This window comes from Hemiscyllium ocellatum, chromosome 35 (genome assembly GCF_020745735.1).
Source record: "Hemiscyllium ocellatum isolate sHemOce1 chromosome 35, sHemOce1.pat.X.cur, whole genome shotgun sequence".
In the NCBI taxonomy this organism is placed as follows: Eukaryota; Metazoa; Chordata; class Chondrichthyes; order Orectolobiformes; family Hemiscylliidae; genus Hemiscyllium; species Hemiscyllium ocellatum.
The window spans coordinates 40,614,242-40,637,914 of NC_083435.1; the positions used below are offsets into that span (position 1 = coordinate 40,614,242).

The following is a 23,673-nucleotide window of genomic DNA, read 5'->3' on the forward strand; positions in this document are numbered from 1 at the left end:
ATGTCCTGTACGCATAAAGCAGGACAATTCCAACCCAGCCCATTAATGCCCCATCAGTCTACTCTCAATCATCAGTAAAATGATGGAAGGTGTAATCAACAATACTACCAAGCAACATCAACTCAGCAACACCCTGCTCAGTGATGCCCAGATGGGTTCTGCCAGGGCCACTCAGCTCCTGACCTCATTACAGCCTTGGGTCAAACTTGGAGCAAAAAGCCGAATTCCAGAGGTGAGTGATCGCCCTTGATATCAGGACCACATCTGACTGAATGTGGCATTTGACCAAGGAGCTCTGTTGTTTAAAAGGCATTTGGACAAGTACATGAATGGGAAAGGTTTGATGGGATATGGGTCAGGAGCAGGCAGGTGGGACTACTTCAGTTTGGGATTATGTTCTGCATGGACTGGTTGGACCAAACTGTCTGTTTCCATGCTATAACTGAAATCACTGGCCATCAGGTGAAATCTCTTCGATGATTGGAATTTTATTTGGCATGGAGAAGATGGTTGTAATTGTTGCAGGAGTTCCTCAGTGTCATCGGCCACATATTCTTCAAGCTGATAATCAAAGATCCTCCCTCCCTCAGAAGCTCAGAAAGGGGGATGTTTGCCAATGATTGCACAGCATTCAGCTCCATTCATGACTCCTCAGATCCTGAAGCAGTTTGTGTCAATCTGCAGCAAGGCTAAAACAACATCCAGCCGAAAATGTGCCGCTGAAAAAGCGCAGCAGGTCAGGCAGCATCCAAGGAACAGGAGACTCGACGTTTCGGGCATAAGCCCTTCTTCAGGAATCCTGATTCCTGAAGAAGGGCTTATGCCCGAAACGTCGAGTCTCCTGTTCCTTGAATGCTGCCTGACCTGCTGCGCTTTTCCAGCGGCACATTTTCGGCTCTGGTCTCCAGCATCTGCACTCCTCACTTTCTCCTAAAACAACATCCAGGTTTGGGCTGGCAGCAATTTTCATACCACAGCCAGGCATAGACCATCTTCAACAAGAGCCCATTCCCACTCAGTGCTGTTACCATTACTCAATGTCTCACTATGAATACCCTAGAGGTAACAACTGAAGGGAAACAGAACACAAAACTGCTTTCCTGCACTCACCCTTTCCTCTTCCAGCGTGAGCGATTTGCCATAATCCTCACTTTGCTCTCTTCCAGTCTCCATTTTCAAGATTATTTATCACTCCCTCAATACACATTTTCTCTTCCCCTCCCCATTCAGCATTCCAAAGGATTGTACTCTCTGTGAGAGACTGGCCTGTTCCTCTATCACCCACCAACTCGAGCACCTTCTTGCACCCCAACATTCCATCCTGCTGCTTCACCCCTATTCCCCCAGTCTCAGACCCCACTCCCTGTGGACGGGCTCTGTCTTAGTCTTAGTCTCCTGTGTCCCAAGGCTCATACCCAGCCAAGACCTCCATTTTCTGAGGCTGGAATTCAATCAGCTGCAGGAAGATCCCAAACCCCAGCTCAGCCCCTTTATAACCTGTCAATGGGCACTCACATCCACTTTCTCTTTTCAATTGGGAGTAGTCAAGTTGAGAGTAAGGGTTTCAATCTGTCATGGCAGCTGCTGTCTAATCCTCCTCAATGCCAAGTTCCCCATGTGAAAGGTGAGAACTGCAAACACTTTAAGAATGTCCCAGTCTGAACTGGACAGGGAGCACAGGAATCTCCCAGTCTGAACTGAACAGGGAGCATAGGAATCTCCCGGTCTGAACTGGATTATAGGTACAGGAATCTCCTGGTCTGAACGGGTATGGGGCACAGGAATCTCCCGGTCTGAACTGGACATGGAGCACAGGAATCCTCTGGTCTAAACACTAGTGTGCAGAGCAACAGCTCCAAGCTCTCAAGGAAGTCAGGTTTCTCAGAGACTCTGCTGTGCGGTATTCTTTGATTGTATTGCTGCTGACACAAGGTTGGGACATTCCTCTGTTAGTAATTCCAATCCTGCTGAGATGGAGCTATCACTGAACTCCAGCTTCAAACGTTTATGGCGGTGTGCAAGTTTGGCCAGAGACTTGAGTCCCACATTGATCATACTGAGATAAATCCTTCATCAAAGGCATCAATCTCCCCTTCATTGCTGCGACAGTTGTCGATTACTACCTCTGCAGCCTCGCCTGGGCTCCTGTTCCTCAGCTCCAGTTTGATCCTTTTCTTCATCTCTATTTTTCCAGCTACACTAACATGAGGAGCAAGAGGATGGCCAGGGTGAGGGCAGGGCCAATCAGGGATAGTACAGGGAACTTGTGCCTGGAGTCACAGAAGAGTGGGGAGGTCCTTAAGGAATTATTTGCTTCAGTATTCACTAGTGAGAGGGACTTAGCCGTTTGTGAGGACTACGTGAAAGAGGCTGACATGCTCAAACAGGTTGGTGTTAAGGAGAACGTGCTGAAAATTTTGAAAAACATAAGTCTGCTGGGCCAGACGGGATATAGCCCAGCAAAGGAGAGATTGTTGTACCTGTGGCGATGATCTTTACATCCTCACTGTCCACTGCTGCCAGGTGATTGGAGGGTGGCAAATGTTATTCTCTTGTTCATGAAAGGGAACAGGGATAATCCTGGGAATTACAGACTGGTCACTGGTGGACAAATTATTGGAGAGGATTCTGAAAAACAGGATTTATGATTACTTGGAAAGAGATAGTCTGCATGGCTTTTTGAGGGGCAGGTCATGCCTGACAAGCCTTACTGAATTCTTTGAGGATGTGACAAAACACATTGATGAAGGTAGAGAAGTGGATTTTAGCAAGGGTTCTGATAAGGTTCCCCATGGTAGGCTCATTCAGGAAATAAGGAGGCATGTGATACAGGGAAATTTGGCTTTCTGGATACAGAACTGGCTGGGTCATGAGGGTGGTGGTAGATGGACAGTATTCAGCCTGGAGTTCAGTGACCAGTGGTGTTCTGCAGGAATCTGTTCGGGGACCTCTGTTCTTTGTAATTTTTTAAAATGGCTTGGATGAGGAAGTGGAAGAGTGGGTTAGTAAGTTTGCTGATGATACAAAGGTTGGTGGAGTGGTGTTGAGTACGGAGGGCTGTTGTAGGTTGCAATGTGACACTGACAGGATACAGAACTGGGCTGATAAGTGGCAGATGGAGTTCAACGTGGAAAAGTATGAAGTGATTCACTTTGAAAGGTCAAATTTGAATCAGAATACAGGGTTACAGGCAGGATTCTTGGCAGTGTGAAGGAATAGCGGGATCTTGGGGGTCCATGTCCATAGATCCATCAAAGTTGCCACCCAAGTTGATAAGTTTGTTAAGAAAATGTACGATGTGTTGGCTTTCATTAGCAGGGGGATTGAGTTTAAGAGCCATGAGGTCATGCTGCAGCGCTCTACAGCCCTGGTCAGACCACACTTTGAATATTATGTTAGTTCCGATCACGTCATTATAGAAGGATGTGGAAGCTTTAGAGAGGGAGCAGTGGAGATTTACCAGGATGCTGCCTGGACTGGAGGGCATATCTTCTGAAGAAAAGTTGAGGGAGCTAAGGCTTTTCTCATTGGAGTGAAGAGGGGTGAGAGGTGACTTGATAGAGGCGTACAAGATGGTAACAGGCATAGATAGAGTGATTAGTCAGAGACTTTCCCCCAGGGCAGAAATAGCTATCACAAGGGGGCATAATTTTAAGGTGACTGGAGGAAGGTTTTGGGGAGATGTCAGAGGTCGGTACTTTACACAGAGAGTGTTGGGTGCGTGGAATGCACTGTCAGTGGTGCTAGTAGGTTCAGGTACATTAGGGACATTTAATCAACTCTTGGAAATGCACACTGATGATAGTAAATTGAAGGGCATGTAGATTAGTTTGATCTTAGAGTAGGATAAAAGATCGGCCCAACATCAAGGGCTGAAGAGCAAGCACTGTGCTGTGCTATTTTATGTTCTATGAACTAGACAGGGAGCACAGGACACACTCGATTTGAACTGGAAACAGAGCACAGGAATATCCCAATCTAACTGGACATGGAGCACAGGAGTCTCCCAGTCCGAACTGGACATGGAGCACACAAATATCCCGATCTGATCTGGACATGGAGCACAGGAATTATCCCAATCTGAATTGACACGGAGCACAGGAATTTCCCAGTCTGAACTGGACATGGAGTCTCCCAGTCTGAACTGGACATGGAGCACAGGCTATCTCCCGCTCTGGACTGACACGGAGCACAGGAATTTCCCAATCTGAACTGGACACAGCATCCAGTGCACAGAAAACGGAACCAGAAGCAGCCTCTTGGGAAAGGAGTCTGCTTCATAAAGTATGTAAAAAAGGCGACTGTCCAAACTTATTTTGATATTTAAATGACATGAGGTAGAGAATATGGGAAGTGACAGTGCACAAAGGTATTTATCAGAATAACTTGTTTTGTGTTGAAAACAAATTACATGCACTGTCATTTTCAATTTATATTTTACAAAGAAAATGATCACACATGGAGAAAAATCTGTTGGTTCTTTCTATGCTGTTTCAATTTCATCTGTCTCCAGTATTACCCATATAATTTTAAAGCATTCAACTTCTGTACTGTTACGCTTACAAGTTGTCAGTGAGCTAGTCATTCCATGTCATCTAGTTACTGAGGTGACTTCACTTCTTGGGGCAATATGGTTATTGTGGCAAGTATTGCTGCTGTGTTGATTAATGCTGCTGATCTGGTGCTTTCATTCAGGAATGATTGAGATTCATGACTGTTGAGTTGCTTTCTCAATATTTGAAATCAGATCGACCTTTTCAGACTCTATCTGCTGTGAAGGAACAGCTTCTTTAGTTGCGGGTAGATGCTTGCAGTTCCGATGATAGATCTGAGCAGTAATTTTTAGAGTGCAACTTCTGTCCATAGGTCCCAGGTGACCTTGGGAGCTGAGTTTTGTTGAATGCATTGAATGTTTATACTCTGAATGGCACTCCAACTCTCTGCTCCTGCCACAATTTTTGGCAGTGTTATTAAATTTCTGTCAATTCTCTTCCATCTTCTCACCCACTGTTGTCATTAATTCTGGACTCAGTAAGTTTTTTATCAACTGGCAGAGTGGCCTGGGTGTGCTCTGCTATCAGTCACTGACAACCTTAGGAGCTTTTAGCAACTGTAAAACTGTGCCTTTTGTTGTGTTGTACACATCTGTGCTTGATGTACTTGCGTTTTTGACGATTCCTTTGGCAATTTCCCCATTGCCCCAGCTTTTCCAATTGATTGGCAGATGGTATGTGGTGCTGAATTTCAAAATCATTGCTGAGATGTCTGAATTCTTCCCTTGTGAATTGAGGTCCCTGTCACTGATCACAGTGTCAGGAATCTCATGATGACTGAAGTGTGTTTTCAGACAATCCGACAGGGAGTTGGTGATGTCAGCTGGTCTAACTCCCCGCCATCTGAATAATATTCCACGGTGACAAGCCGATCAGTTCCAGTGAGAGTGAAGAGCTCGACACCAAGTTTCATCTCTGGGCTGTCTGAGATGTAATGAGTCAAGATCAACTCTTTATCATGTTTAGTTTGATGTTCGTTACAAGCTCTGTACTGTGGTCCTTCATCTCATTGCCCGTGTTTGGCCAGTACAGCACTTCTCTTACCTTCCTCAGACTAGACCCAATTCCTTGATGGCTTGTGTAGAATGCCTTTCAACATCTCCTGAGGGATATTGACTCTGCTCCTTTTGTACAAGATGCCATCTTGGACAATCACCTCATCTGTTTGCCCAATACTCTTATCTAGTAAAAAGCATATCCTTAATGGCCATCACAACATTCTGCAACATTTGAAGAGTTGCATCTCATTGTGTTGTTCATTTTATCTGGAAAAGACACTGTTCTGACATCGTCAATGTCTTTGCCGGGTGGATGACTCCTGGCACGTCGTGCTGTTGCTGGTTAAGTTTGGAAGGCTCCACATTCTGTCCCAGCATTACCTTCCTTCAGAGAGAGTGCAGCTGTGAACAGGATATTAGTGACGTACATCTGCTTCCCTTGCTTAACTTCTTGCATGAAGGCGTTGATGTTTATGGAGGTTTGATGACTCCGAAAATGATTTATCACATACATCACAGGTGAACGGCTTCTCCCCAGTGTGAATACGTTGGTGTGCACGTAGGTTCGATGACTTTGAGAATGATTTCTCACACACCTCGCATATGAATGGTTTTTCTCCTGTGTGAATCCTCTGATGGAGCAGGAGTCTTGATGAGTCAGGGAATGATTTATCACACTCCAAACATTTGTACAGTTTCTCCCCTGTGTGAGTGCGTTGGTGTATGCGGAGGTTCCCTGACTGTGTGAATGATTTATCACACACATTGCAGAAGAAAGGTTTTTCTCCGGTGTGAGTGCGTTGGTGTGCACGAAGGGTTGATGACTGTGAAAATGATTTGTCACAAATCTTGCACACAAACGGTTTTTCCCCTGAGTGAGTACGTTGGTGTCGGTGGAGAGTTGAAGATAGTGAGAATGATTTATCACAAGCCTTGCACCTGAACGGTTTCTCCCCAGTGTGACTACGTTGATGTGCACGGAGACATGATGATTGCAAGAAAGATTTGTCACAAACCTTGCACGTGAATGGCTTTTCTCCTGTGTGAAACTTCTGGTGTGTCAGGAGATTGGAAGATTGGGTGAAAGCTGCCTGACATACCTGACATCTGAATGGTTTCTCCCCTGTGTGTATTCTCTGGTGTATCAGGAGGTGGGTAGATTTCACAAAGGCTTTGTCACAAACCTCACATTTGAAACGTTTTTGTTCCATAAAGCTGACCTTGTATTCACAGGCATACACCAATTACACCTTTTGTTAGACACTGAGCTGTTCTCACACCCCTCTCCCCTGTAGGAATGGGTCAGTGGTTCATGAGGCTTGATGAATGATTGAAGCTCTCACCACATTTGGAGCCACTCACACTTCTTCCCAGCCTCACCCTGATCGATCACCCACAGCCGAACCTTCAGAAAGGTTGGTTCTGATGGAAGGGTCCACACCACTGACCAGTTTCAGATCTGATGAGATGTCAAAGCTCCCCGGCCTGACCGATTTCCAGATGATGGTTTCACTGTCCAACTTTCTCGGTGTTGAGCAACGCTGTGAAGGGACTGGATGTCTTCCCATGGTTGTGCAGTTCTTCTAACTGCATCATTTATCCTCTCTGTATTCTCTGGCGTAGTACGCTGTGAATCTTCTGTAAAACACGAAAAGGAAATATGATTTTTTTCTCTGACTCTTTCTGTTCCTTTGCTGAACTCAATTAAGAGACCATTCCACAGTGAGTGCCGGTCTGCTATTCCCCTGTATGCGGGGAATCACATGCACGTCTTTCCTATTTCCTACCTTGACTGTCACACACCCTCTGTTTCCTTCAGGGACCCTGGATAGACACCAGGAGCAGACAATGTGCCTATTTTCTTTCCTCTGTGCAGACCTCCATCTTCCCAGGCAATATGAGGGCTGTGGAAAAGAGTCGGGTGGAGTGCAAAATGAGCCAACAATTCGCTTCGAAACTGTGCTGTGCTGATGAAGCCAAGTTTGAGTGTGCACGTATGTGTTTAACATCAAGGATGTTCACCAGAATTACATTTTTTCTCTTTTTGGATAATTGAGGAAAACACACTGGCAGGAATTCCTTGAAGAAACATATTGCTCCAGTGTAGCTGAGGGTTCTGATTTATCCTGGGAAATTAGACACTCTGCACTCAGTCATTCTGCATACTCCAAATTTAGATCTCAGCCATAGCACTGCACAAAACTATCAAATCCAAGCCCATGCTTTTGGGAAATGCCAGGGTCTTCAGGCAAACATTTTTAGAAAGGCATTAAAAGACATTTCAATAAATGAAGTGCAGCTGTAGCAGCTGCATTAACGATCCAAAGATTGAGAATTCAAATCCGACCAAGAATGGCCATTCAGTCCATGATTCACCGGCCTCCTCTCACCCCTCTTCACCTCACCCAATCAGCAAATCCTTCGGTTTCTTTCTCCCTCGTGAATGTGTCTCGTTTCCCCTTAGAAGTATCCCTGCTCTTCACTTCAACCACCCCACATTGTGGCAGTGAATTTAATCAATTCTGAAATTTGTAAAATAGATGGAAACGAAGAACTAAGATATGAAATTGTTTGAAAAACCCTTACATTGACCTTCAGAGAAGGAAACCTGCCAAAACTGCCCTGGTGTGGCCTCCATGTGACGCCAGTCCCACACAACATGGTGAAGCCTGAACTGCTCTCTGAAGCGCCTGAGCAAACAATGACAAACAATCACAACAAAGTCTGTCGATAACAGGAAAGTCAGAGAGAACTGGACAATTCTGAAATTGTGTCTGAGTCACATATATTGCTTCTGTTGGGTGAGCTGTGTGTATTTACTGCGATAAAGCCATCACTGCAAGGGTTAAATTAAGAGGAGACATTAAAAAACCTGGATATAACTCCAGAAGTGGGATCAAAATTACATAAGATTTTGTTGTACGCGGACGACGTCCTCATTTTTTTGTCAAATCCAGCAGTTTTGGTCCCGCGCCTGATACATCAGAGCGTTTGGCACCTTTTCAGGGTACAAGATTAATCTTGCAAAATCAGAGGCTATGCCTTTGGGTGGTCTTACCAAGGTGTTAGGTCTTGAGGGTGAATCTCGATTCCTATTTAAGTGGTCACAGGAGGGGTTTTGTGTATTTGGGCATAATCTTTACTCCAGTTCTGGATTGGATGGTCAAAACCAATTTTGTTCAAGTATTTGACAAAATCAAACAAGACCTTCAAAGATGGGAGGCGCTTCTGGTCTCGTGGTTAAGTCGAATAGCGCTTATTAAGATGAATATTCTTCCCCCGTTTGTTATACCCTGTGTAGATGCTCCCCCTGATTTTCAATCAGCAAATACTCAGGAGACTGAACGGCTAGTTCAGCTCTTTTATTTGACATCGTAAGTGGCCCCTTATTAAATTAGCTAAACAACAATTGCCTCACAGATTGGGGGAAGTGGATCTCCCGGACATTAAAAGCTACCAACTAAGCTCGCTTTTATCTTGTATGAGTGATTGGGCTTGTTTCAATATGGTTTTCAATGTGGTTTTCAATATCGTTAGATATCGAAACTTCTCAGGCAGGGTGCCCCCTTACTAGCTTGCTGTCTTTGGACAAAATGAGGACAGTTAAGGAATATTGCCATAACCCAATAGTTATCAATACTGTTAAAGCATGGAGGGCAATTCCACAGAGGGAAGGCAATATTGGCACAACATCTTTTCTTACACCTATAGTGGGTATATAGGATTTTCAACCAAGGATGATGGATTCAGGATTCAAACATTGGGCAGCTAGGGGTCTGTCTTGCATGGGTGATTTATTTGAGGGAGACACAATGATGTCCTTTGATCAGTTAGCACAGAAATATGAGCTATCAAACAGGGTCCACTTTCGTTTTTTTTCAAGTTAGGGGTTTTATTCAAAGAAAGATGACATTTTTGACTGATCCCTACAAATCCTACATAGAGAGGAGGGTACTCAGTAGTAAGAGTACACTTTCTGTCAGCACTTTATATCATCAATTAAAGTGCTGATGTAATTGCACTTTAATTACATCAAAGTGTAATTGATGCATTACACTCAGATGCATTCGATCGACTCTGCAGGGTGTGGGAGAGAGAGCTAGGCATTGAGGTCACCGCAGAGGCAATGGGAAGATATTTGGGAAAATGCAAGAAAGAAATCAATTTGCAATAGGACCCATGCTTTATAGTTGAAGATTCTCCTTAGAGTCCACTTGGCTGTGGATCTTTTGTCAAAATTTAAACCATGGGTATCTTCAACATGTCCCAAGTGCAAGGTTGGAACGGGCACTCTTACCCATTGTCTCTAGTCCTGTGGTAGGCTTCAAACATATTGGAGCGCAGTGGAGATTGCAATAGAGGGGACTTTGGGTGCAAGGGTGGAGAAGGACCCAATCTCTCTTTTTCTTGGCTTGCCCGGTGTGGTCCCTGTCGATGCGCATAAGAAAAAACATTTCAACATCCTCACTTTCTGCGCAAGAAAGAATATCTTGTTAGGTTAGGTATCTGAAAACCCGGCGGGCCTGTCGGGTTAGTGGAAGATTGTTGTGGAGCATACCCCCTTGGACTTTCCCGCAAGTATGGTCAACCACAAGACTGAGAATTTCTATCAGACATGGCAGCCCGTTTTTGGAATACCTGGACACAGATTTACCTGCCACCGTAATAAGGGCTTTTATGTAATCGGAACAATAGTGTTTTACAAGTTCCAATATCCAGGGAGGAGGAACTGCGAACGTATGAGTGTCTTGTTTGGTTGAGTTGAGTTATTATTATCTATTAGTTTATTGTTGGTTATTATTTATTTAGTTAAATAGTTAGTTGGGGTTTTATTTCAGTGTATTTTTTTTATATATATTTATACATTTGTACATGAGAGCAGGTTGTGGGGTTTTTAAATCTTTTTTGTGTTCTTTCTTTGTATTGTTTTGAATTGTATGGTTTTGTATTTGTTGTAATATTAAAAAAGCAGGGGTGGCACACTGCTGCCTCACAGCACCAGGGACCTGGGTTTGATTCCAGCCTCGCGAACTGACTGTGTGGAGTTTGCACATTCTCCCCGTGTCTGCGTGGGTTTCCTCCGGGTGCTCCGGTTTCCTCCCACAGTCCAAAGATGTGCGGGTCAGGTGAATTGGCCATGCTAGATTGCACATCGTGTTACGTGCATTAGCCAGAAGTAAATATAGGATAGGGGAATGGGTCTGGGTGGGTTAGCCTTCAGAGGGTTGGTGTGGACTGGTTGGGCCAAAGGGCCTGTTTCCATACCGTAGGAAATCTAATCTAAAAAGAATCTTATTTTTTCAATAAAAATATATTTTTAAAAAAAGAACATGGGTATATTCCCAGACCTTAGAAGATAAAAAGGTGGGAGAAGGTGAGGACTGCAGAAGAAAAAAGGGTGGCCTGATCAGTGTTTATTAGGTATTAAAGGACAGAGGAAGGATGTACTGAAAGAAACTATTTTCACTGGTTGGGGAGTCGAGGACCAGACAGAGTCTAAAATATTAGAGGCAGACATTTCTGGAGAAAACAGTTTGACTCACAAAGGGTTGGAGAATATTGGAATTCATTTCCACAAATCGCATATGGTATTAAATCCATGCTTGATATTAAATGTGAGATCGATAGAGTTTACTTCACCAAAGGGTTAAAGAGACCTGGGGGAATGGCAGGAATTTGTAGTTCATAGATCTCACTGATTGGTGGGACACAGTGAAGACACTGACTCATATTTCTATATGAGTCTCCAGAGGGCCAATACACCCTCAAAACTACGCTTTAGACAGTCACATTCTCTCAAAGGAAGTGCATAAAATTGCAGACGCCAAGATAATAGCCAGCACCCATCACAGAAATACCTCAAAAAAAGGAAATCAGTAAGAATCCTCAGACTCTCTGCACTTCCCAATGACACCTCACCTTCCCATATTCAGGAATGATCCATCAACAAACCTCAGCCTGGAAATCAGAAGGAAATGCTTCCAATAAACACACTCAATATCCAACACACAGCTCCAGTCACACAGTTCAGCACAAAGCACCGAGGAAACAGCTCTCTCAGCTGGATCTTCTCACAGCATAAGGGACATTTCCATCCCTGATTACCGCTGCAAATGTGTTGCTGGTCAAAGCACAGCAGGTTAGGCAGCATCTCAGGAATAGAGAATTCGACGTTTCGAGCATAAGCCCTTCATCAGGAATAAGAGAGAGAGAGCCAAGCAGGCTAAGATAAAAGGTAGGGAGGAGGGACTAGGGGGAGGGGCGATGGAGGTGGGATAGGTGGAAGGAGGTCAAGGTGAGGGTGATAGGCCGGTGTGGGGTGGGGGCGGAGAGGTCAGGAAGAGGATTGCAGGTTAGGAGGGCGGTGCTGAGTTGAGGGAACCGACTGAGACAAGGTGGGGGGAGGGGAAATGAGGAAGCTGGAGAAATCTGAATTCATACCTTGTGGTTGGAGGGTTCCCAGGCGGAAGATGAGGCGCTCCTCCTCCAGCCGTCGTGTAGTTGTGTTCTGCCGGTGGAGGAGTCCAAGGACCTGCATGTCCTCGGTGGAGTGGGAGGGGGAGTTAAAGTGTTGAGCCACGGGGTGATTGGGTTGGTTGGTTCGGGCGGCCCAGAGGTGTTCTCTGAAGCGTTCCGCAAGTAAGCGGCCTGTCTCACCAATATAGAGGAGGCCACATCGGGTGCAGCGGATGCAATAGATGATGTGTGTGGAGGTACAGGTGAACTTGTGGCGGATATGGAAGGATCCCTTGGGGCCTTGGAGGGAAGTGAGTGTGGAGGTGTGGGCGCAAGTTTTACATTTCCTGCGGTTGCAGGGGAAGGTGCCGGGGGTGGAGGTTGGGTTGGTGGGGGGTGTGGATCTGACAAGGGAGTCACGAAGGGAGTGGTCCTTGCGGAACGCTGATAGGGGAGGGGAGGGAAATATATCCTTGGTGGTGGGGTCCGTTTGGAGGTGGCGGAAATGGCGGCGGATAATACGTTGTATGCGCAGGTTGGTGGGGTGGTAGGTGAGAACCAGTGGGGTTCTGTCTTGGTGGCGGTTGGAGGAGCGGGGCTCAAGGGCGGAGGAGCGGGAAGTGGAGGAGATGCGGTGGAGGGCATCGTCGATCACGTCTGGGGGGAATCTGCGGTCCTTGAAGAAGGAGGCCATCTGGGCTGTGCGGTGTTGGAATTGGTCCTCCTGGGAGCAGATGCGGCGGAGACGAAGGAATTGGGAATATGGGATGGCGTTTTTACAGGGTTCAGGGTGGGAGGAGGTGTAGTCCAGGTAGCTGTGGGAGTCAGTCGGTTTATAATAGATGTCTGTGTTGAGTCGGTCGCCCGAGATAGAGATGGAAAGGTCTAGGAAGGGGAGGGAGGAGTCTGAGACAGTCCAGGTGAATTTCAGGTCGGGATGGAAGGTGTTAGTAAAGTTGATGAACTGTTCAACCTCCTCGTGGGAGCACGAGGCAGCGCCGATACAACCTGTACCTACAACAAACCCAACCAGGACAACCTGTACCTACAACAAACAGTTCATCAACTTTACTAACACCTTCCATCCCGACCTGAAATTCACCTGGACTGTCTCAGACTCCTCCCTCCCCTTCCTAGACCTTTCCATTTCTATCTCGGGCGACCGACTCAACACAGACATCTATTATAAACCGACTGACTCCCACAGCTACCTGGACTACACCTCCTCCCACCCTGAACCCTGTAAAAACGCCATCCCATATTCCCAATTCCTTCGTCTCCGCCGCATCTGCTCCCAGGAGGACCAATTCCAACACCGCACAGCCCAGATGGCCTCCTTCTTCAAGGACCGCAGATTCCCCCCAGACGTGATCGACGATGCCCTCCACCGCATCTCCTCCACTTCCCGCTCCTCCGCCTTGAGCCCCGCTCCTCCAACCGCCACCAAGACAGAACCCCACTGGTTCTCACCTACCACCCCACCAACCTGCGCATACAACGTATTATCCGCCGCCATTTCCGCCACCTCCAAACGGACCCCACCACCAAGGATATATTTTCCTCCCCTCCCCTATCAGCGTTCCGCAAGGACCACTCCCTTCGTGACTCCCTTGTCAGATCCACACCCCCCACCAACCCAACCTCCACCCCCGGCACCTTCCCCTGCAACCGCAGGAAATGTAAAACTTGCGCCCACACCTCCACACTCACTTCCCTCCAAGGCCCCAAGGGATCCTTCCATATCCGCCACAAGTTCACCTGTACCTCCACACACATCATCTATTGCATCCGCTGCACCCGATGTGGCCTCCTCTATATTGGTGAGACAGGCCGCTTACTTGCGGAACGCTTCAGAGAACACCTCTGGGCCGCCCGAACCAACCAACCCAATCACCCCGTGGCTCAACACTTTAACTCCCCCTCCCACTCCACCGAGGACATGCAGGTCCTTGGACTCCTCCACCGGCAGAACACAACTACACGACGGCTGGAGGAGGAGCGCCTCATCTTCCGCCTGGGAACCCTCCAACCACAAGGTATGAATTCAGATTTCTCCAGCTTCCTCATTTCCCCTCCCCCCACCTTGTCTCAGTCGGTTCCCTCAACTCAGCACCGCCCTCCTAACCTGCAATCCTCTTCCTGACCTCTCCGCCCCCACCCCACTCCGGCCTATCACCCTCACCTTGACCTCCTTCCACCTATCCCACCTCCATCGCCCCTCCCCCTAGTCCCTCCTCCCTACCTTTTATCTTAGCCTGCTTGGCTCTCTCTCTCTTATTCCTGATGAAGGGCTTATGCTCGAAACGTCGAATTCTCTATTCCTGAGATGCTGCCTAACCTGCTGTGCTTTGACCAGCAACACATTTGCAGCTGTGATCTCCAGCATCTGCAGACCTCATTTTTTACTCATCCCTGATTACCCACAGGATAGTCAGACTGCCTGAAGATTGGTGTGGATATTATGGGATACAATTTGTATAAAAGCTGTTCCTTCACTCACCATCTCCTCACTTGGTTTTCAGTCCCTATAGGAAGTGAACCAGCTCTGGAAGAGGAAGAGGAGACAATGGGCAGAGTGGGTGGGCTCTCTGATTGACGTCTCTCACAGTCAATCCAAATATTTCTGGAGCAACATGAGTTTCCTGAAATTTGGGAAACTGACCGGGGAAATGGAGGTGACTTTGAGCAGCAGATCAGGTGGGGATTTAAACTTGTCATTGTCCCATCTGAATAAAACCTCACTTATTACAGCTGCTGTCTCAGTTCCCCTGATAAATGTTTGACAGAGATCTCTAGTGTGGGAATAGCATCCTTCATCCTCAGCGAGATTCAAACTGACAAGTTTAATGTGGGGTGTGTATCTTCGGATGTGTTTGACAGCAGCTCAGAACAGAAAGAACTCCAGCATCCAAGGCAGTGATGACACAGGAGAGCAGAACATGAGAATAATTCTGAGGAAAGTTCATATCAGACACAAAATGTTAACTCTCTCTCTCTCCATAGATCCTAACAGGCCTGCTGAGGTTCTCTGGCCTACTTTCATGTTTGTAACATGAGAACTATATCACCTAACATGGGACCAAGAGGGGAAGTTGATTTCCTGGCAGTTTAGTGAGAACAGGACCAAAGAAAACAGGAGAAAATCAGAGTCAAGAGTGTGGTGCTGGAAAAGCACAGCAGGTCAGGCAGCATCCGAAGAGCAGGAAAGTCGATGTTTCGGGCAAGAGCCCTTCATCAAAAATGGGGCTTGAGAGCTGAGAGGGTGGAGAGATAAATGAGAAGGGGGTGGGGCTGGGGGAAGATAGCTGAGTGTGCGATGGGTAGATGGAGGTGAGGGTAAAGGTGATAGGTTGGAGAGGAGGGTGGAGCGGATAGGTGGGAAGGAAGATGGACAGGAGACGTCCCGGAGATTTGGTGTTTGGCCATGGGGCAGGACATCCGCACCAACCAACCCCACTGCCTCATGGCCGATCACTTCAACTCCCCCTCCGACAGGCAGGTCCTGGCCCACCTCCATCACCACCCTCTCACCACCCGACACCTGGAGGAAGAACATCTCATTTTCTGTTTTGGGACCCTCCAAACCACACAGCATCAATGTGGATTTCACCAGTTTCCTCATTTCCCCTTACCCCCACCCTATTCCCAGTTCCAACCTTCCAACTCGGCACCGCTCTCTTGACCTGTCCATCTTCCTTCCCAGCTATCCGCTCCATCCTCCTTCCGACCTATTATCCCCACCTCCATCTACCTATCACACCCTCAGCTCTCAGCCCCATCCCCCTCTCCTTTATCTCTCCACCCCCTCGGCTCCCAGCCTCATTCGTGATGAAGGGCTCTTGCCGAAACACTGATTCTCCTGTTCCTCAGGTGCTGCCAGACCTGCCTGTGCTTTTCCAGCACCACACTGTCAACAAAGAAACAGTAGGTGGGTCTCATGGACAAACTGAGCTAAGAGAGCTGCATTATGGATATTGGAGAGAAACTAGAGGGTGTTCTGAGATCGGGGGTAGGACACAGGGTGCATTAATGAAATCTTCACCTGGCCAATCCCGGAAAATAAGAACCTGAGAAATCGGAGCAGAGTCGGTCATTCCACCTTTGAAGCCTGTCCTGTCACAATTCCTATTTGATGCCAACTCCTCATAGCCCTCAACTGTTCATTATTGTAAACATCTATTTCTTTTCAAAATACTTTTCAATATACTACTTCTTTTCAAATTAGTAAGTTTGCTGATGACACTAAAATAAGTGGTATTGTGGACAGTGAGGAAGCTTATCAGAAATTGCAGCAGGACCTTGATCAGCTGGGCAAGTGGACTGAGAAATGGCAAATGGAGTTTAATACAGATAAGTGTGAGGTCTTGCATATTGGAAAGTCAAATCATGATCAGTGTTTCATGGTGAATTGTTGGGCCTTAAGCAGTGTAGGGATCTTAGAGTTCAGGTGCATGCTTCTCTGAAAGTGAAATCATAGGTAACCAGGGCAGTGAGGAAGGATTTTGGCATTCTGGCCTTCATCAGTCAGGGCACTGAATAAAGAAGTTAGGAAATTATGTTGCAGTTATACAGGACATTGGTGAGGCCGCACTTGGCGTATTGGTCACCTTGTTTTAGAAAGGATGTCATTAAACTGGAAAGAGTGCAGAAGACATTTACAAGGATGTTACCGGGACTCACGAGTCAGAGTGATAGGGAGAGGCTGGACAAACTGGGACTTTTTTCTTTGGAGCATAGGAGATTGAGGGGAGATCTTATAGAAGTGTATAAGAGGCTTGGATAGGGTGAATGCACTCAGTCTTTTTCCCAGGGTTGGGGAATCAAGGACTGAAGGGCAACAGTTTAAGGTTAGAGGGGAAAGAATAAAAGGGAACCTGAGGGGCAACGTATTTTACACAGAGGGTGGTACGCTAATGGAATGAGCTGCCAACGGAAGTGTTGAGGTGGGTACATTAACAACATTTATAAGGCATTTGGACAGATACATGGATAGGAAAGGATTAGAAGGATATGGGCCAAGTGCAGGGAAGCAGGGTTACCCTGGATGGACATTTTGATCAGCATGGACCAGTTTGGGCCAAAGGGCCTATTTCCGTGCTGGACGACTCTATGACTTTCAGTGATCTAATCTTCACAACTCTTTATGTAGAGAGACAAAAATCCTGCAGCTGCTGGAATCCACAGTCAACAACCAGGAGGCTGGAGGAACACAGCAAGCCAGGCTGCATCAGGAGGTGGAGAAGTCAACATTTCCAGTCACAACCCTTCATTAACCTTGGGGAGGAGGAAGGGAGCTCAGAAATAAATAGGAGAGGGGTGGGGGAAGGGTAGGTAGGAGAGTGATGGCTGGATGTGTCATGGGATCCGTCTACTTCTTCATGAAAAGACTCGATTCCTCTGTGGAATTTTACCTGATTATATTATATTGTATAAGATTAAGCTTAACAACAATGATGCTATTAACTCGTTAAGTGTCATGGGATCCGTCTACTTCTTCATGAAAAGACTCAATTCTTCTGTGGAATTTTACCTGATTATATTAGATTGTAGCAACAATGATACTATTAACTCTTTATTGTATTTTAGCCTAGCAACAATTAAGTATAACTATGACTACTTATCAGCTACTTTTTGTTTTCTCAGCTAATTAAGTGTTTAACGCGACCTTTAAACAATGCTGACCGAGGCACAGTTTGAGATTCCAGTTCTTTAAACAAATGATGTAATTGCTTAACTTAGACTGTAAGGGATATAAAGCAGAGCTAAAACAGACAGAACTCACTCTTGTCTTGAAACACAGACAATGAGTCACCCAACCATCCTCTGAACCACCAGGCTTGCAGAAAAGACACATTTGTGCAAAATACAGACCAATCGGATGAAACATACGGATGGCTAAGAGCTTGCTGAAATACGCCTGCCTAAAAGATTCTCGGTTGAGGCACTGCATTCTAGCCTGAAGAAGATACAATCTGAACCAACTAGCTGAAACACGCTAGTCTAAGAAGATCCCATTTGGGACACTCAGGTATTAAGCGCTGCTTTTATCCTAGGTATCTTTTAAGAACATTCAAAAAGGCTGTAACGATTGTGATTGACTGAAAACATCTGATTGTGAGTATTCAACTTTATTATAGTGATAAATTTCTATTATATTTTACACCACACACTTCGTATTTGCCGAACCTTTATTTGATAAGATATGTTTACCTTTGTGTTGGTATGTTAAGTCTAGAACTTAGCTGAGAAGGCATTAGGATTGACTTAAAGTGAATCCCTCTCACTCCTAGGTGAAAGGATAAACTGAAGGGACCTAGAGACCTGCGATAAACCCAGCCGAGTTTGTAGCTATCAGGACCATACAGTCAATAGGGACCACTGGTAAACTTGACAGGTAACGGCCTCAGGTATATGCCCAAGGTACTGTAGTTTAATCCGGTAGTAACCCATACCTATTGAGGATATCCACCTGAATAACATAACAATTGGCGCCCAACGTGGGGCTCGAGAGATTGCACTATCTTGAACCTCACGGTGTAAATATTATCTTTGTCACCAAATAAACTCCTTCTGTAGGGATATAGCGAATAGTACAAAAAAATAAAAGCCCCTCAAAGAAAAAGAAAATGGCCAATATACCTGCCTGTTATTTTAGAAATGATTGGGCAGAAATAGTCGCAGCAGGAAACGACAATATAGTCTCCCCACCTAACCTAAGAGGTCAGGAGGTAAGACTGAGGGCAGATGAGTCAGTCCTAGAAGGACTAAACAGACTCAATGGAGAACCTATAGCAGCAAGACTCCGATACAGGTTCAGAATAGAATATGTAGATGGAACTCACCATCACTATGATGGATGCATACCAGCAGATGGAACTGGAAACCCCCTAGAACCAGCCCACCAGCATACCGCTGGCGTTCTACCAGCTCAACATACGGTAACAGTAATTAGAAGAGAAACAGACCTAAGGGGAAGAGAAGTACCGCTAGTACCAGGCATGTCAGAACATGCCTGGGCAGAAGATATAGCTCAGCAAATTATAGTGGCAGCAGACAGAGTGCTCCAAATACCCCAACTAAATAGAGTAGCAGCACAAGTCCTAGTGGCGCAACATGCTGTAGAAAAAGCCCGATGGCTAATCAATAATCCCAGGCCCGGACAAGCCGGACAAGCACCACAACCGGTAGCAGCCCGCCGTGTGTACGGTGATCCCTCACTGAAGAATTTTAAAATCTGCTTCCTAGACTTTCCCTCAGATGACAGAGCAGCAATAAAATATATAATTCAACATTTCGAAAAACTAAAAGCCTTCTTGGAAGGACTAACCCCCCAAGAAAATTCAGATTTATTTAAAGCCCTGGATTGTCCTGCTTTAGATCAGGAACCGCACACCACCATAAATCTAGTTACCATACTCCATGAAGCCCACAACCGGGTATATGGAACCCAAAGAGCAGAAGCAGCCAACAAGATATTCAAAACACTCCTGGAATCAGGGAGAACAATGCTCCAGGTAGCACAATCCGCTGAAGATCTAGAAATAAACTATGTCCAAGTCAGGTCGCAATTATTCAGACAATTCCAGAACGAAGGCCATGCAAACAGGCTCAGGGAAGCCACAAACAGAGCACTAGGACAGGGACAAAACCCATGGCAAGTATTCAGACAAGAATTAATCAACTTAGGAGAAGTCCTCAATCTATCCCTAGATAGAATAGGAAAACAAAATCCCCACGGACCTCAACCAGAAGCCAAGGAAAGGAAATCAGAAAAACCTAAATCAGAAACCCAGAAATCCAAGGCGCAAGGACGCCAACAAAACCAAAGAAAACCATGGACATACCGACCCCAATATGAACCATTGGTTCAGGTAGTGGAAAAAGTCCAACCCAGAAACCAGGGACCTCCCCGACAGCAGCTACCTCCTAGACCAATTCCAGGAGTAAGCCCAAACTATTTAGGGAGAAACCCCATTCCGAATTATCAAGACCCAAGAGCTAGAGGGGGATACCAATCTCCACTACAGCCAGCCCAGCAACCACAACAACCTCGGGAATATAGGCCACCCCAACAAAATTTTAGACCTAGGCCTCCAAATGGACAAGTTCAACAAGAACGATACAACCTGAGACCCAGAAACTGTCAGGGACAAGCAATAACCTCTGGATCAGCCAGAGTGCAAGCACAAGGGGACGAAAGGAATACAGAAGGGCAAAGAATCCACCAGACAGGGATGGTGAGAAAACCCAGACAGACAGCAGCAGAACCATGCTACCCTCAAGAACAAGGAAAAATAGAGGGGTATAAACCCTACAGACAGCAATGGCTCACAATAATGCTAGACACAGGGGCAGAAATGTCATTAATGGACAAAAGTTTGGCAGAAAAACTAAACATACCAAAAGTAGGAACAGAACCTTATCAGGGCATAGGAGCACCTGTAAAATGGGCAGATGTAGGAAAAATCAAATTAATCCTAAAAAATGGAAAACAAATAGAGACTAAAGCTCTAATTATAGAAGGTCTAAAAGACCAGGGAGAACCAGTAATATTAGGATGGGAAGACATTAAAGGACACAAACTACTAGAACAAACAGAAGACAAAAGAACAGAAGACTTAAAAGAAATTTTAGATAAAGAAAGCAACCCCAAAATCAGAGCAAAAATAAAACACCTAGTGCAAACTCACTGGGAAATCTGGCAAAAGGACTCATACCATTGCGGTAATCTAAACATTGATCCCACTCCCACAGGAATGGGACACTTCAAAATCAAAAAGAAGTATGGCATCAACAAACCAGAGATAGCTAGGGAAATCCAAAAAGTCATAGAAAGACTTGAGGAACAGGGAGTCCTAATAGAAAAAGGATCCCCATACAATACACCCATAATTGGAATACCAAAGCCTGATAAGCCAGGAAAGTACAGACTTGTCTGTGACTACCGAGACTTGAATTCAGGATCAGTGCCCTTCTCGTCATACTTTAAAGGAGCTCAGACTACATTGAATACCTTAAGAAGGGAGAAATATAAAACTACCCTAGACTTATCAAATGGATTTTGGAGTCATCCAATCCCAAAAGAAGAGTGGCCATATACAGCCATAACAGACACCCTAGGGAGACAATTAGTTTGGACCAGACTCCCTCAGGGATACCTAAACAGCCCAGTAATATTTTCTGCAGAAGTCAGAAAAACAGTACAAAACTTAGCTCCACCAGGACAAATAGAATGCTATGTAGATGATATTTATATCACTCATGGTGACCTAGAAGAACATTTTGCCTGCCTACATAGAATAATGGAACACCTGTACCATAAGGGATATATAATTGGACTAGCAAAATCCCAGATCGCCAGAGAAAAGGTAGAATACTTAGGAGAGGAACTAACCAATGAAGGAAAAGGACTAACTGAAGAATACAGTGAAAAAATAGCTGATATTCAACCTCCTACCAAAATTAAAGAATTACAAGCAATATTAGGCCTATGTAACTATGCCAGAGACTTTGTCCCAGGATATGCAGAAATATCTAAACCCCTGTACAAAAAACTAACCGAGAAAGTATTCTCATGGACTGAAGAAGATCAAAATAACCTAAATGAACTAATCAACCAATTAAATAAAGCAGAAAACATGGGAAAGCATGAACCAGGGAAAGACATTACACTAGAAGTAATTATAGGGCAAGAAAGTGCCACCGTAAGAGTAACCAGTCAAGGACAGAACAAACCCTTCCAATATATCTCTTTAAACTTTACAGAAACAGAGAGGAAATACCCAAAAATAGAAAAAACATGGGTAGCCATAACTAGAGCAGTGGAACCCATCAGAAAAATCCAAGGGGAAGGAAAGATAATTATCCTCACGGAATTGGCAGAATTACAATCCAAACAACAAAAAATAGAAAGGAGCCAAAGGGTCCACTCGGCCAGGTATGAAAAATGGGATATCCTACTAGCTGACCCCACTATAGAAATACAGACCCTTACAGGAAAAACAGATACTTGGTGGACACCGAAATATAAACTAGCTGCTACTGAAGAAAAAACTGAATTCAATCCAGATATGTACATCTATACAGATGGTAGTGCCCAAAGAGGCCTGGATAAACAAGGTAAAGAAGAAAAATTAACAGGAATAGGAATAGTAATTGGTACAAAACTAAACAATGAGTTCCAAGAAGAAAAGGTCTTAGAAATAAAAGGACCACTGGGAGGTTCAGCCCAGAAAACAGAAGTAAAGGCGTTAGAATTAGCCTTAAAAGAAGCAAGCCAATTTCCTGCAGAGCTCCAAATTCTCGTTTGTACAGATAGCTTTTATGCCAGTAGAGGCTATAACGAGGAACTAGATAAATGGAGTGAAAAAGGATTCCATGATTGTAGGAATCACCCCATACAATATAGACAAATATGGGAAGAAATAGCTAGATTAAAAGAAAACCTCCCAAATGTAAAAGTAATACATGTCAGAGGACACCAGAAAGAAGGTGAACACAAAAAAGGAAATGATCTAGCTGACCGAGCAGCCAAAGCCGCAAGTTTGGGAAAAGAATATAAAATAAGAGTAATAACTAGGCAAATGCAAAAAGAGAATCAGGACAAAGAATTGGAAGACTTACTTCAGGGCAAGGAAGTAAAAGGATACCCTAAAAATCAGGACTACTGGGAAGAATCTGATGGGGTAGTCAAAACCAAATTTAAAGATCAAACCACAGAACAGGCTAAGATAATACCCCCTAGGAAAGGGAGAAGAGAACTTATCAAGACGGCCCACGAAGGCTTAGGGGCCGTGCATCCAGGAATAAAAACCACTCAGTCACACCTAAAGCAGAAATACTGGTGGCCTGGGATGAATGCAGAAGTTAAAAGATATTGTAATGAATGCAAAACTTGCCTAAAATATAATATCAAGGGAGGAACTAAAAAAGAACCGAAAATTATTCAGTCACAAAATATGGAGCCCGGGGATAAATGGATAATGGATTTTATCGGCCCATTGCCGACCTCTCACGGGAAAAAGCCATTTAAAAGACCGAATAAATATTGCCTAGTATGTATTGATGAATGTACCGGATTCACCACCCTGATCCCAACAAAGAGTTGTAGGACACAAGATGCTATAGAAGCTAGTGAGTTGATTCTGGTCGCTAACGGGCCTCCCAGAGTAATTCATACAGACCAAGGACCTGGCTTTAAAAACCAGGACTTTAACATGTGGTGTACCGCTCATGGGATACAGCTTGAGTTTAGCACACCTTACCATCCTGAATCGGCAGGAAAGGTAGAACGGAGAAACCAAGATGTCAAACTAGCCTTGGCAAAATTATTGTGCACTCGCGGTGGTAGTTGGAGTCAATGGTTGAAGGAGGTGCAGCTGGCCATCAATAACACACCCATAGATCTCTTAGGAGCAGAGAACCATATAACTCCGCACTATTTGAGATATGGAGTACAAATGAATACAGAAAATAAGCCTGAAATAGAAACCCAAACTAGACTTAAAAAAGAATGGATAGATCTCCTAAAAACTAAAAAAGAAGAATTAAGACAACAAAGGGAACAGAAAATTCAAGAAGACAGAAAATTTTGGCAACCTAAAGTAGGAGATTGGGTACAAGAGAAAAAACAAAATAAATCAGGAAGAGCCTTTAAAGCCCGCTAT

General features: G+C 45.1%; 2 protein-coding genes across 4 annotated transcripts in view; both read right to left on the reverse strand.

The window, feature by feature from the left end:
• The window catches only part of LOC132832775 (zinc finger protein 271-like), a 123,760-nt gene that overhangs the window by 51,765 nt on the left and 48,322 nt on the right, over positions 1 to 23,673 (reverse strand). The gene's annotated exons all lie outside the window — the stretch shown is intronic.
• LOC132832789 (zinc finger protein 454-like) overlaps positions 4,434 to 23,673 on the reverse strand; it is a 67,554-nt gene continuing 48,314 nt past the window's right edge. Inside the window, exons 1-3 of one of the 3 annotated variants that reach the window (XM_060850941.1) lie at positions 14,508 to 14,534; positions 7,339 to 7,455; positions 4,434 to 7,189 (exon numbers count right to left, since the gene is read on the reverse strand). In XM_060850941.1, the coding sequence (XP_060706924.1) occupies positions 5,995 to 6,762 (768 nt within the window). In that variant the 5' untranslated portion in view covers positions 6,763 to 7,189; positions 7,339 to 7,455; positions 14,508 to 14,534 and the 3' untranslated portion in view covers positions 4,434 to 5,994. Of the gene's footprint in view, positions 7,190 to 7,338; positions 7,456 to 14,507; positions 14,584 to 23,673 lie in introns of those variants that run through there. The other 2 variants (XM_060850942.1, XM_060850944.1) reach the window with 2 other exon arrangements.